Here is a 15,926-nt window from a genome sequence, read left to right on the forward strand (position 1 = left end):
TGAAGTCTAATTAGCAGTTTCTTGTGTGTGAAATTTTGTAGAACATTTGCTACTCCCAGAAGTCTTGAAGGTCTAAACCAGCAGTGAAAACCACTGTGATTTCCTAGATACCGTGAAGTAAACCAATTTGATACTTATAAGAAATTATATTCCCCCTTAATGCTTTTCCTACATTTTAATTTCAAACTAAGGAAATGCACAAATTTCACTTTTTTATGTATAATTTATTGCTTGGCATCCCTCCAAATACAAATCCTGTATGAATAATCACAACCCCTTTCATGTTTATATGGTTGCTGCTACAATGAACAGGAAAATAAAACAAAAGGAATGAAAATGAATGTTTGGGTTTCATTATATTGTTAAGTCAGTTTTGTACATTGAATTATTTAGCATTTAATAATAAATAATCTTTAGTAAGTTAATATGTGCCTGATATAAAGAAAATGTTAAGGCATTCATAAGTTAAAGTCAGAAATAGCAAAACGACCAGATGGTTAGTAATCAGATTAAAACAAAACAAATTACAATATTATTTTTAAAAGAATTAAGTGGATTTAAATTACTTCCAAAATACTTTTGTTTATAGGCAACAATTAAGAGAAACAAAGTGTACCAGCACACAGTTAAACTGGCTTTTATTCTTCACTTGAGACTAGTTCTAATTGATCACTGTGCTATTGTATGATTTGATTGTGCTGACAGTTACATGCCACTGTTCCCATAATAACAATTTTTCTTCTTTGTTCAAATGAATTTTCTAATTACACGTGTGATGGGATGTTTTAATTCTTTTCCCTTTTCAAATCCACCTTCCTGTTGCAATGCATGATGGGCAGGCTCAATATTGTGCATGACACCCGCTACAAGTGTTGGTAGGTGCCAGCTTTGTTTCTTGATTATCTTAAACCTATGGTGTACCTCACAGCCCCTCAAAATCCACTGCTAAGTTTAACTTATATCTATTGGGCAAGTCCATTTCCCTTTTACTAACACTTGTCAATTAAATGCCATTTTCTATTTAATTGACATGGACTCACGTAAGTGTTTTCTTTACACACAACAGTTTCCTTTAGTCACCTTTGGTGGATTTTGATTGGACTATGAGTTCTGGTGTGTAAAAAAAATCTATTTCATAAAAGTAATATACTGTATATTTTTGTAATAGTAAATGAGAAAAAATACTTTCATTCAAACAGATAACTGTATATATGAAGTAAATACTTGTAATTTAACTTAGATTTTGAATGTCTGACTATGAACACTATATAAAATTCTTGTTTTTGACTTAGCATATTAAGCCTGTTTGTGTCAATTTTCTTGATTTGATGGTAACAAGCTTTTTTCCCCCTTTTTTTCTCTTTCATCCCTCCTCCCCTTCTCTCCTTGGAATGTTGTCCTGCTTTGCGCTGTGATTGCATGTCACTCGCTGGTGATGATGTCCTGTCACATGGCTTATTGCTGTGATAAATACCATGCCCAATTATCTCTTCCATGTTGCCATGGTTTCCATATTGCTACACTCTTCTGTATGTTCGCTTATATGATTTTCCCTCCGAAAGTTCCCATGGTGCACGGTGCTACGCCAGCCACTGTGTCCGCAGCAACAACATCTGCCACAAGTGTTCCCTTCGCTGCAACAGCCACAGCCAACCAGGTTTGCTAATTTACAGCTTTGTTTCTTAAAAAACAACTCTAATAGGGCTCAATCCAACAGCCCTTACGCACGTGGATTTCCCATTGAGGTCAGTGGGAATCATGTGTACGTGAGGGCTGTAGAGGGTGCTTTAATAAGCATGGGGTTTCAAAGATACCTCTTGTTGGCCTACACATTCTCTCTATGATGAGCAGCAGAATGCTTTTATGCCATTTATAAGTGCTCCAAAGTTGTCGCAGCTCCATTTCTGAAGCTACTAAAATGATATTTACACAAGCAATTCTCAATTGGTTTCACCCAATCGTGCAGGTATTTTGACCAATCAAAAGTAGAAGCCATTTTAAGGTTTTTATTTAAAACATTTGCTATATACAGTTTCTTAGTTCTTGCCTAAATGATTAATAGAAAGTAAAATATTTAAATGTATTTATTACATATGCCACAAATGACCACTCTTGTAAATAAGTTTGTTATAAATTCGTTATAATCTGAATCATTTAATAAGCAGATTCAAAATAAATTGTTTGCATATAGCATTTCTAAGCTTTTATTCTCAATGCTTTCGGTGAAAGAAAAATCCTAAGTGCTCTTATTTTTATAATTACCCTGCATAAATGTTGGAGATTTATGAAGGAAAAGAAAAGAAATTAAGTATGGCAAATTGACAATCATTATGTATTCCATGCAAGTTTATTGCGGAATACTTTTAAGTGAAAGGGATTTGTTTCATAAATTTAAATTTTATGATATACAATAATATTTAAAAATAAATGATTTAAAATATTTAAAATTTAAAAATTGACATTTATTCACCCAGCATTTTCTGATTCTACTTAAAAATATTTTCTAGAAAATACTGGTTGATTTCAAGTTTCATTTATGTAGATTTGGGCTTCAGTAGAGTTGACAGTGTATGAAAAACATAGAGCCAAGCCACATTTCAGATAATCCACAGATGAAGATTAAATGTAGCCAAATGAATCTCAAAAGTATCAGATGAGAATCAACATGTTCCCCCTTGGGAAGGGAAGACCAATTAAGACATCGATTTGTTGTTATTACTGTGAGGAGTAGCCACCCTTGTTCTACAATACATCACGTACTGTTGATGAAGAACATTCAGCTATTAGTACAACCATTAAAAACTTTCAAAATCAGAATACAAAAATGAATTTAACGTTTCAGTCAAGCTTTAAACATTTCTTGGCAAAGAATCATTAATTTTTCAGAAGCTTGTCAAAATAGCGCTGGGTTTACGTGAACACGTCAGACTCATTTACAAGAATGCTAGATTGTGCATATGTGGCATGTTAATAAGTAATCTTTGGTAGAACTATTGTGATGGATTCAATACATCCATCTATGGTGCAAATCAATGATAAAGAACTCTCATGCGTCTACCATGTATGACTGTAGAATTGCTGGTGTAAGCAGAACTATAGCAGAGCAAATTTCAACATGCCCTTGGCCACCTGGGTTGTAGGGGACACTTTACTTTTTGCATTGTGCTGTGACCATTTCATGCATAATCTTGGGTCTTCATACTATTTGACAACCAAAAGAAAGAAAAGGGAATGGATATATATATACACACATATATTATATCTACATATACATACATATGTATATGCCTACAGTACATTAGCAATGCTGGAAATAGCTGATGCCACAAAATGCAGCCTGCATGCATGCAGAAGTTTATAGCTGGCCCTTCATCTGCATCGATTGGTGTTGAAGGTCCTTGGTATGTTTCGACAGCCCCATCCTTGATGCTTCTACACTGTTGGGTGCAACATCCTGTCCTGCAGCAGCAGGAAAAATGGTATGAGAAGCTTCATTATGCTTGGAGCACATTTTCGTGCCATTTGCCAATGCTGTAAAATTGTGTAAAAATGTCAGCTGAGAACTGGAAATAAAACAGGGACATACTAATATACACGCCAGACTGTGGATTGTAGTATGTTGAATTAGCCTAAGATGTCTAAATTGAAAAAAACAGCAACAAAATGCCTTTGTGTATGTGATTTCATTATTCTCCCAACAACATTGCTGAAATGGGATTAGTATCATTTTATAGAAGAGACTTAAGCATAGAGTAATGAGTTACTTTGCTCGGGGTCACACAGCCAGTAAATGGATCTCTGGGGGTAGCACCCGTGTCATCAGTCCTCTGACAGTCTCAATCTATTGTGCTGCCTCTCTCAGGTTAGCAGCCATTAATTTCAGGTTGAAGAATCAAGCTACAAATTTGAAGTTCTTAACTTTGGGAACTATTGAAATAAGTCAACTCTATATTGGTTTCTTACTGTATTTTCTCTCAAGTTCTCTAATTCTCTTGCCCATTTAAAATACAATAAAAGGTGCCATCAGGATTCAGAAATATGTTCTGAAGTAAACTTAGGCTCTTACCTAGTTCTTTTGAATTACTGCTTAATAATTCTTACCTGGTATTTTTAATTTGGAAAAAAAAAGTTAGACACCCTAATTTGAACGAAAATGTTAGAAATTTGGTTGCACAAAAATAGGCAAGACATTTCCTTATCTGATTTCTGGATGATTACTAAGTAACTGAAACCACGGGGGGGGTGTGTGTGTGTGTGTGTGTAGGCCAACAAAAAGGGCTTCTTTCAATTACTGCTCTGCATGAATTTTTGATAGTTTTACTTATTTCCTAAAAGCTGGTAACATTTATAGAATAGTATTTAACATGAAGATTTTAAAGTTAGTTGCTACTTTGGCATTTAAGTTTACATTAACTTACTGTTATGTTGACCAGATAAGGACTATCACCTCACAGCTGAATTTCACTTTTCTTTAAAAATGTAATATTAAAATGTTTTCATCTCTCAATTGTTGGCTTGCTTGCATGGATCATTCATTAAATAATTTTTTATTTGCTAGATACCCATAATATCTGCCGAACATCTGACTAGCCACAAGTATGTTACCCAGATGTAGAATTTTCATCACTAAACAGTAAGTTCATTATGTAATATATAGTCACATATTTGTGGTGGTTTTTTTTAAGATAGCAAATATATAGTGCACTTAAAATTTTGCAAAATCTCCGAGAAAATATATACAGATCACATTTTTATCTTAAATGGGTTGTGAGGAATTTTATCAGACATATTTATAACAAATATGTTACTATCACTTAAATATACAAAGTACCAAGAGAAAATAAATTTTTTAAATTTCTGATTAGAGATAAACACAAGCATAAAGAAAATGTATGACCAAAAAGTTATTAGAAGGTGTAGATCAAGGGTTGGCAAACTTTCTTATAGGGTCAGACAGTAAGTATTTTTGCTGTGTGGGCCATATCATTTCTGTTGCAGCTACTCTCCTCTGCCATTGTACCATGAAAGCAGCCAGAGACCACATGTAAACAAATGGGTGTGGCTGTGTTCCAGTAAAACTTTATTTACAAAAACAGGCAGTAGTTTGGCTGACCTCTGGTGTAGATTATCACTTTTTTTTTTTTTTTCATTCTTTGGCTAAACCTTAAATGGGACTATGTACTTACTTCATCCCATGCACCACCATACACAGAGGCATTAGAATGTAACGAGTTTGGCTAATCATGGTGGCTCACACTTGTAATCCAAGCACTTTGGGAGGCCAAGGTGGGTGGATTGCTTGAGCCCAGGAATTTAAGACTAGCCTGGGCAACATGGTCAAACCCTGTCCTACAAAAAATACAAAAAAATCAGCTGGGTATGGTAGCACACTCTGTAGTTCTAGCTACTAGGGAGGCTAAAGTGGGAGGATCACTTGAGCCCAGGAAGTTGAGGCTGCAATGAGCTGTGATTGCGCCACTGCGCTCCAGCCTGGGCAACAGAGCAAGACCTGTCTCAAAAAAAAAAAATTGTAATGAGTCTGACTTTAAATAAATATATACACATAATCAAATAATATGTGTGTACACACAAATCCACATATTCAAATGAATCTTAGGTATTTTAAAGTAGTTACCTCAGAGGATCATATAATTCTGAAAATGTTGCCATTGCAACATTTTAAAAATGGTTTGAAAGTCTTGTATTTTGTCTTTAAAAAGTCTTGTATTTTGTCTTTAAAAACACTGTCTTAAATACTTAAAAAGGTGCCCATTTTTCATCCATAGGATTATGTTTTGTCCAGTATGCATGCATTCAAGTTATAATGTGCTCAGATGCTTGTTAGGTATTTATTTATTTTTATATTTAGAAAAAGACATTACATTTAAAACTGAAATTGGTTAAGATGGGTGACCATTCTTTGTTGCTTCCTTTATTTGTTTATTAACATATTTACAAATGAGTTTTTGGTGCTACTTTGTGTTAGTTACCATGGCAAGGCGATAAAGGTAAATAGACAACAAGATAAAGATGTAAGGAATTTCAGGATAATATAGTAAAATAAGAGAGGTTTGAAGAAATTTCTTAGAGCAAAGATGAAAGAGCAACTGTTCCCAACAGGATCCGTAAACGAATGTGGAGAATGAAGGTGTTGTTCTAAAGAGAATGGAGGTGTAAAGGCCTTGTAAAAGAAGGACAGTGTGCCAAGTTGGGAAACGATGGTGGCTGAGAACCAACTCAGAAACTCTTGTGATGTTAATCTGTAGCAAAGCTGGACAAAGTCACGGACAAAGTCAAAGCCCATGCAAGAAAGGAAAATAGGCAGAATTCAGTAGCCATTTAAGAAAGAAATGATAGGCTCAACTGGAGAAGTACTGCCAAAGACATGCTGCAATCGTGAATTATTAAATTGATTTTTGTCTATTTCATAAGTTTTCTCAAAGCAGTTCTGATAAAAAAGGTTCAGATTCTGAATAGCCACAATTGTAGAAGAGGAGGCATTACTTCGTAGTGTTGTAGGTTTAGAAGAAGAGTTTTTTTGACATGCCAAAAAAATCTGTTTCAAGCTCTTATAGTCAATTAGGTGTGTTTGGTATGTATCTATTTAACTATATTCTGTTTCTTAGCAATAATCTAGGTTAAAAAAAATTCTAAAAATAATTAGCAAACCAGTAGTTTTGTTTGTATTGAAGCTAAGCTTTTAATGGTCTGTTCATTTAACAAATGATTGCTCATCTTCATGAGGAGTTGCAACATTTAAACTGGTTTTTGAGTCACTAGATTATGATTTCTTTCATTTTCAAGGTTGTCTTGTGAAGCATACTTTTAATATATGTAAAGATTCCCTGCTGAGGATAAATTTCATGTAAAAACTGGAACTGTTAATCTACAAGTACATTGTAATGTCTATTACAACTTAATTCATGAGTAATAATTCTGTAATTCTAAAAGAATGATTTTTATTTTCTTAGTTTTAGGAGAAAAAAGTTCAACAAACTGAATTATCCAAAGCCATCACTTAAAGAATCATTCTTTTTTTTTTCAAACATGCATTATGCTAATCAAGCACCCAAAAAGAATAAATCTTGTTTAATAGAACATATTAGATGAATTTTAATTTTGTATACCAGACCTTTACTCTTGAAACCTTATTAAACTTCAGAAAAGGAGTAAGTTTAAATTCTGCGCTACAACAATCGTGCTAAAAAAGAGCTCTGTATATTAGGCCCCTTAATTCTGCAAATGTATTTTATACTTTTAGTTTAGGATTGGTAAATTTTTGAGCACATTCTACAGTTTTATTAAATTGTACATATTATTTCATTTGTGTAGAGATGATAGACAGATTTTTATCTGTCTACTCTTGTAAAATGGTTGTTTTTATATGAAGATATAATAACGTGAATATACTGGTTAATCAAAAAGAAAATTTTCATATTAAATGTATATTAGAAAATGCTTTTAGATATTATCTGTTCTAACAAAGCTTATCTCTTTTTCCCTTGTAGATCATGCTAAAGAGGAAAGGACAGTGTGCTTGGTTAGAATAAAGGACGAGGTCATTAGCCATATTGTATATATCGTCAAGCAACATACACAAAAGTTCCTCAGCCACAAGACATCCACATATTGCATGTTAACCAGAAGAAAAGACAACATGGAAATCCACTGCACACTGTTGCCTATACACTTTGTACATTTAATTGATATTTGTGCTGAGGTGATATTCCTGTCTAAAAGAACAACATTGTCTTTCTTTTCTAGCACAGAGTTATGCATTCAAAGATGCATACCTAATTAGTTTCCTATATATTCATGCCATCTTGAAAAGACAGACTATGGTGTAACCATGATTCTATTATGTATTGGTACGTCTGTAGACCAAGATATAATTTTTTAAAAATAAGTTTATTTCTTTCAAGGTTTACAAATAACAAAGGTGCACCTTGTATTTAAAATTGCCATTATAGATGAGAGCGTGCATGCACAGTCATTTTTGTTTAAGAGTAATATTTTTAATGTAATAGATTGTAAGACGTGGTGAGGGAGGGATCTGACAGAGATGAATGTGCCAAGCAAAACCACAACTGTGTATATTTTAAAGCACATCATGGCTTTAAGTACCATGTTGTTAAGGATTCTCATGAAGTGCCATAGACTGTACATCAAATTAGAGTATTATTTCTTCAGTGTTATTGTTTTCAGAGCCACATTTTGTTGTTGCATATTTGCTAGTACTAATCAGTCAAAGGGCACCATTTTTTTTTTTTTTTGAAACCAAAGCTGTCTCAGAAATGGCCAGTTTAACTTTACAGTAACAATAAACAGCACAACACAAACTCTCTCAATACAGATAAACTCACACATACTGGAGATATATATATAATAGATATATATAAAATTATTTTAATGCATTGTAGTGTAATATTTATGCATATGATACTGTATAACATGTTATTCAAAAGGGATTGCCATTTCTGAGACACAGTAACAAAAAATGTTTGAGGAAATTATTTTGCTTCTATTTATAGCCTCTGTCAAAAGTCAAAAGACTATAAATGCTTTGCAAAAATGGTTTCACGTTTGCTTAAATGCTTCATCACAGTCACATTCAAAATAGTGACTCTAAACAAAGAAGGAAAGCAGCACTGTCATCAGATGCATGATAAACCAAAATATGAAAATGGGAAATGTTTAATTAACCTAGTAATTGGGTGGGTTAAGTACATGGGTGAATTTTATATGTGATTTTTGTTTTGTTCAGATTAACTGCTTATAGCCTTAGAAAGCCTTTTACAAAATTTAAAAAAATAGATGTGCATTCAGTTTTTAAGAATGGAATCATCCAAAGGAATTCCTTTTTTTGAGGTTTGGATGTTGCAGCTAGTAAAGGATATTTTTGCTCTGTTCAGCAGTTCTAAAAATTGCTGAAGTAGGGGCCAGGGTCACTGGTAGTTGTTATAGTATGGAATGGGAGAAGTGAAAGTTCAGTTATAGAACTTTCCATACTTCCAAGTTTACTGCAAGTTTTTGTGCTTGAGAGAGATGCTTTCTAATATAAGACTGATGTGTTGATTTTACTGATTGTACTGTACATCTATTAAAGCCTTAGATTATTACATTACGGGTTGGAACCCATACCAATGTAATTTCAATCGTGTTAAGAAAGTAATGGTGACTTCACATGTTATTGTAGTTAGTTACATTATAGAATATTACTTATTTTTCTTGTTAAAATGTAGTTTTTCATTTCCTACATTTATTAGATTTTCATTTTCTATTAACAATTGAATACCATTTCAGTTTATAGACTATTGTTTTATTAGATTTTACCGATGAATTTTTCAAAATACAAAAAAAAGTAGTTTTTCCTTCATAACATACTCAGTTTTGAATTACATGTAGTGTCATATGAATATTCGTATTGTTAACTAAATGATTTATATTTTACTGATTTAATATTACAGTGTAAGAAAGAATGTCAGTCATTGTTAGTTCTTGTCTAGTTTTCATTAAAAGAACAAAGAACTTTTATATGGATATCTTATAAATATATAATCATTGCTAAGTAAGAAGTTAAGTTGTTGCCATCGCAACAATCCTGGCAGACAATTGAGTAATATTTTGATGATTTATTTTGTTTGTAATTAGTTATTATAAGAAGATCTAGATCCTAGATATTAGAATAAAATTTATTTTCTACTGTATCCATTTCAAATGTTAAAATATTGTTTAATATTTTTGAAATCCCTGAGTATCAGGCCTTGTTATAAATAAGCTGCATAATCAATAAATAGAACAAGGGACTTTTTGTTGATAATCCAAATACTCAAAGTTTACGTAATGAAAATTATAGCGTGTGTGCAAACTCTTGAGGGTTGATTATGCTGCAATTTAGCATGTTGGAACGTCTAGAGAGAAGGTTGACTTTTTGCACTTCTGTATATAGTCAAAAGAGAGAAACCTGTATAATAGTAAGATCTTATTTTGAATAAAAACGTCTATAATTACAAGGAGTTTTGTTAAGGCTAATACAATGACAGACTGAGCAAAATTGCTTGCAAAAGTGGCACAGAGTTAGCACTCCATACCCCTTCAAACATGTTGCTTTGCTTTCTTGTGGACAGCTTGTAGTTTGCCAGGATTTTTTCAGCTGGAAAGATACGCCATCCTTTCAAACCCTCATGACTGACAAAAGCTCCATGGGGCCAAATCTGCCTGAAGATCATTACCAAAAATAGCAGGTACTTCTACCATTAAGGTGAAATCATGGATCAGATATTCCTTACATTTTTCAAAACTACTGCATGTTTAAAACTTCAACAAAAAAAGAGAGAAAGAACTATACTAAGAACATATATTATTCAGATCAGTTTCTGCCAATTTCAGTGGTTTATTGTTCACAAAAAAATCTTCAAAACAAGTATTGACTTTCACAAAATTTAAATCATAAACAGGCAAACCAAACAGCACACTGTAGCTATAGTTGTTATGTGATTGTTTTTTAATTGCTGTAGGATCCTGTTCTTTCAGCAGGTGAAAAAACGCAGTTCAAATTTCACGGTTTTAATTTTCAACTCAGAAGCACTCAAAAATGCAAAATGTGATAATGGGCACTTGTTAAAAGAATTAGTGTATCCAGCCTTCACTCCAGCTGGTTAAAAATGTTGCACTTATCAGCAACCCTACCACTTTCATCTGCTGAAAGGACAAATGTGCTTGGTTTTACTATTATGTAATCACAACTTACTTACTTTCTGCTTGTAGTTGCTTAAAATTATGTATTTTGTCTCGGGCTGCAATTTGTTTTATGCTTATTTTATTATTACTGCAGTAGTTGACTTTGCTGTATGGAAAAATAAAGTGAAATTGCCCTAATAAAACTTCTCTTTCTTAAGTATATTTGTGTATCTGAGATTGAATACTAAGTCATTTTTGTGTGTTTCATGTATTCATGCATATGTATCTTTACAAACATATTGATGTACAAATTTGTTACCTGGTTTTAACTGATTGCAACTGCGAGGAAGGCATTTGTTGTCTTTCTCACTAATCATCCTTTGATACTGAGAGGGAGAATCTAAATCAAGATATATTGCCCTCCTGTGCCCAATGTTTTCTGAAATTCTTGCCTTCCCCTGTCTGACACTTTAAGTGCCGGCTGAAATAGTTTTAAGTGTTGGGGCGAAAAACGGTAAGAAAAAAATTATACATTATAGATCATGATCTTTTATTAAAGAAATGTTATTTGCCTTACTGCTGTGTCAGCTGATTAGGACTGGAAATCAGGCAGTCCAAGAGAGATGATGGCACTGTATTCAGAGGGATAAAAGAATTTGTGCATATGATCTATGAGGCAGGCCATGATATTACTCCTGAGGGGTGTGTGTGTGTGTGAATTTCTTAAACGGTGGGTTAAAAATTTTGTTGAAGTGGGGCCTGGCATCACATGTAAGCTTTGCAGTTTCTACAGACAGCCAGTGAATGCCAGAGTTTCAACATGAAGAACGTGCACATTGTATCATTTAGTTCTACTTTATGCTGACTGCCACTTGGTATTTGGTCAAGAGTTAAAAATGCTCATTTGTAGGTTGATGCCTTTTTTTCTAAAATTTATTGTGATAAAAACAGGTGCATTATTCATAATCAATACAGTTCTGTTACTGGTTGCGTTCTAAAGGACAATTCTGTTATTTTCAGTAGGTCCAACTGTTCTGGGTGCCACCTGTCAAAAAGAGAATGGCTGCCCTGAAGATGATTGTCTAAAGCAGGAGTTCACAGCCTTTTTTGAGTAATATCAAGACATCTGGCTCTTTCCAGTTAGTGATATTTTGGAAATCTTTTCATTGAAAAAAATGCATAACTAAAAGTCCTTGTAACTTTTGCAGTACTTTAAATGAAACTGTATTTTGTTAATCACAACAGCATATACATGCATCTGAAAAATTATTTTCAGAAGAGTTATTATTACAACGCCCACTAGGGGTCCTCAGCTCACAGAATGGGACTCTTAGAAGTCATTCGTTTTTCATTTGGAGAACAAAATCAGTTGCTAGAGCTATTACTTCATCACATACCCTTGGTACTCATGGAATTTAAACTTTGGAATGACACTAAAGGTCAGTGATGTAGCAATTTATTATTTCACTGAGACATACTTTGGAATGTATGAATGCTTTCATACAGGAAGTAGTCACTAAAGCACTGGGGGAGACATTGCAGTGGTCGAGGAACAGCTCAAAAATCAGAACACCTGGAATCAGCTCCTTGACCTTGGCAAATTACTTCTCTGACTCAGTTTCCACTTTAATAAAATAAGTACTAGAATATAAATACTGCACCATTGTTGAGTGGTTTCCAGACTTTGCTGCAAACTGAAATTATCACGGGGATTTTTTTTTTTTTTTTGAGACAGTCTTGCTCCGTGGCCCAGGCTGGAGTGCAGTGGCGTGATCTTGGCTCACTCCAAGTTCCGCCTCCCAGGTTCACGCCATTCTCCCGCCTCAGCCTCCCAAGTAGCTGGGACTACAGGCGCCCGCCACCATGCTCGGCTAATTTTTTGTATTTTTAGTAGAGACGGGGTTTTGATACTTTTAAAATAAAACTCAATAAAAGTATCGATACTTTTAAAAGATCCCCCAGATAACTGGTTCCTACCTGCACACATTCTGGTTTAATGATTATGAAGGAAAGAACTGGGTTATACATAAAAAGAGCCTAGAAAGGTGCTTGGTTTATAGCAAGTAATTGATACATGTTAACTATGATTGCTATTTTATCCATTTTAAAAATCACTCCACTTATTCTTCAACTTTTTATCCTGGTTCTTGGATTACACATCCCTTTCAAAGTAGCCAGGTACACACACTCTCCATTCATTTGTATTATCTGTAATTTTATCTTTCATGTTTAGCAATGAAACTGTCTTGTAATTTACCACCACCACAAGACCTGCTGTTACTTCATTTGTACTATTTCAAAAACAGAATCAAGTACATTTTTATTAACTCTTAAAATTTTGTATAATTCTTATTTCAATTTGATATGGTCCATCTGAAAATTTTGTATACTTCTTATTTCAATTTGATATGGTCACAGACAACACCTAGCCCATTTACACCCAGTATGAAAGTAACCATTTAGGCGTATCTAAGCTTAACTCTTTGAATCCCCCTTCAAATATTTTAACTGTGTTCAAGATCAAGTAATAGAATGAATGCATTATGAAAATGGTACCATTAAATAATGTATTTTAAATATTTTTATTGTATTTATCAAAATAATACTTGTAGTAACATTTCAGTGACACTAGTATATTTCCGTAACATGTTTCATCATAGGTTTATTTTGAATGCTTAAATTAGTACTATCTCAAACATATTAGAATCTGGTTATATACTGTACATGATGCTAGGCTCTGAGATGCAAGGATCAATGGCAAGAACCTTTCAGTATAATGACGAAAACAAAATATGTAGAGTATGTAATTCCATCTGTATAGACACTGATCTAGTATTTCCCTCCTCCCTCACTAGTCCGAATCTCTATACCACAAAATAATTTAGAATAAAATTAAATAAAAACTACATTCTCTTCTGGAGTACAATGATATGACTACGCTACTTACTGTCTAACTCACTTTATCCTTAAAAATTAACTTGAATATTGAAAAAATATTTTTTAATAAACATGTTCATTGCAGCATTTTTATAATGGCAAAATCCTGGTCTCAATACTTAGGAAATGTTTCAATACTTAGGAAATAATTAAGTGAAGTATCATACAGTGTTATATATTTATAAAGAATTTTTTTCAAAAATGAGTTAATCACATAGGAAAGTAATTTTAGTGGTAAGATAATAGGGGACTTTAATTGTCTGGCTTTTCAGAGATTTCTAGTTTAGTAAATATTCATTGTTTTTTAAATTTATTTTTTTAAAACTCTTTGAATTACTTACTTTTTTTTCTTAGACCATTTCCCTATTTAGGTGAGTCAGTTTGTCATCTTCAGAATCTTAAAATGTCCTACAAAACCTCCACTTTACCTATCACTGTTAAGTTGAGAAATTATAGAAAACATCTTGCCAAATCAGTAAAATAAGTTTTGCTGTTTTAGTAAAATATGCGTGTTGTTTTAGTGAAAAATAGCAAAAGGATATGAATAAAACTGCTTTTAACTTTTTTTTAAAATTGTTCTTTTTTTTTGAGACAGGGTCTTCCTCTGTTGTCCAGGCTGGTGTGCAGTGGCATGAACACGGCTAACTGCAGTCTCAACCTTCTGGGCTTAAGCAATCCTCCCAGCTCAGCCTCCCAAGTAGCTGGGACTACAGGCATGCACCACCACACCCGGCGCATTTTTTAATTATTTTGTAGAGATGGGGGGTCTTCCTATTTCCCCAGGTGGGTCTTGAACTCCTGGGCTCATGCAATCCACCTTGGCCTCTCGATTTAATTTAATTTAATCAATTAAATCATCTTTTTGTTTTAGGATTATCTCATCACCTTCCCAACTCTTTAAAAGATACTGAGTCACCAGAATCGGTTAATATCCATTATAATTTTACCAAAAAAAAAAAAAAAAGGTAACTGTGCAAAATACTTCAGGAGGATTTGCTAATAGGGTAACTATAATAATGTGGGAGATGAGAGCAAGGTGTACTCCAAGAAGGTGACATTTGAGCAGAGACCTTGTTAAAGTGAAGGTGGCATAACATTACCTCGGTGGCATACACTCTCCAGCCATCTTTGCTGTTGGATACTGACTCATCCTTCTCACCAAATTAAATGCCACTGCATCAAGAAGTATTATTTTCCCTCCTGACACTATGAAGCATTATTATTTGCTTTTTTTCATGATGTATTGCTTTTAACTGTATTTCAGTACTCATTTTGTTCTGATATTTCAAATTTGTTTACAGTTTGGAATTGCTCCAAAGACAGGTACATTCTTGCTAGGAGGAACCAGTCTTACTCATGTCTGTGAAGCACCTAGAGCCTAGCATCAAGTTTTTATTTAGTAAGAACTGACTGATTGTATACAGGAATTTTTATTAAATCTGTCTTCTAGCCTTGATGGAAAAGGCAGATGAGGAACATTCTATCACACTCTACTTTTCAGATTGTAAAAACAGTGCAAACACAGTATCTAGAAAGGTTGATTGACTCAATATCTTCCATTCTTTGAAAATTAGTCTGGAAAAGTGAACTGGTATTTTCCAGCCCACACTGCCCCTAAACCCCCAAAAGCCCAAACTATACCACCAAATACAGTATTTTAGAATGTGTTTAATTAAAACTTCCCTCACTTGAATACAAAGATGTGATTACCTAACTCGCTGTCTATGGAGAGAAGGATGTGTGGGAAGGAATATTCTGGTATGAATGGTATACATTATGAACATTTTCTTATAAAGCATCTGTGGTGAAAGAACATACCTTTACATTCTCTCTGCATCCCTTAAAATATTTCTAATTCTGAACTTATGAATCTCTTGCCTTGCATTCAAATGCCTTTCCTTACCATCTGCTGAACTGTTTATTTATGCTTTGGTTTCTTTCCCTTGGCACCTCAAACCTGTGCTAATTAGCATCAACAGCAGAGCATAGGAGGAACATAAGCCATCCACTTGTGAACAAATTATAAGAACTGCAGTGGACACTGATTCGTACAGAATATATACTTACAGTTGAATGCTTTTTAACATATTTATCTTGCTTTAATTAGTTGTGTGTATTTTTCTTTCATCCTGTTACCTTTATATTATTTCATAGGGCTCGAAGCTCTGATCTCTATTTAGGCTATCTTAGCTCCCAGGAGAACCCTCATTATGAAAATGTGTATCGAACAGTTACTTCATTTGATAAGGGGCTCTGAGAAGCCACTATATTCTCCTACAATTTCCCACTTGTTCGCAGCTAATTAACAA

The 15,926-nt window shown here is 33.7% G+C and overlaps 1 protein-coding gene across 27 annotated transcripts in view; it reads left to right on the top strand.

Moving 5' to 3' along the window:
- The window catches only part of MBNL1 (muscleblind like splicing regulator 1), a 219,744-nt gene extending 208,543 nt beyond the window's left edge, over positions 1-11,201 (top strand). For 7 of the 27 annotated variants that reach the window (XM_058426390.1, XM_032173891.2, XM_058426386.1 and 4 more), the window contains 4 exons: positions 840-875; positions 1,563-1,657; positions 4,559-4,633; positions 7,509-11,198. In XM_058426390.1, the coding sequence (XP_058282373.1) occupies positions 840-875; positions 1,563-1,657; positions 4,559-4,615 (188 nt within the window). In that variant the 3' untranslated portion in view covers positions 4,616-4,633; positions 7,509-11,198. Of the gene's footprint in view, positions 1-839; positions 876-1,562; positions 1,658-4,558; positions 4,634-7,508 lie in introns of all 27 variants that reach the window. The other 20 variants (XM_032173875.2, XM_032173874.2, XM_032173871.2 and 17 more) reach the window with 7 other exon arrangements.
- Positions 11,202-15,926: the final 4,725 nt, after the last annotated feature.

The sequence above is a fragment of the Hylobates moloch genome, unplaced genomic scaffold (assembly GCF_009828535.3).
Source record: "Hylobates moloch isolate HMO894 unplaced genomic scaffold, HMol_V3 SCAFFOLD_13, whole genome shotgun sequence".
Lineage (NCBI taxonomy): Eukaryota > Metazoa > Chordata > Mammalia > Primates > Hylobatidae > Hylobates > Hylobates moloch.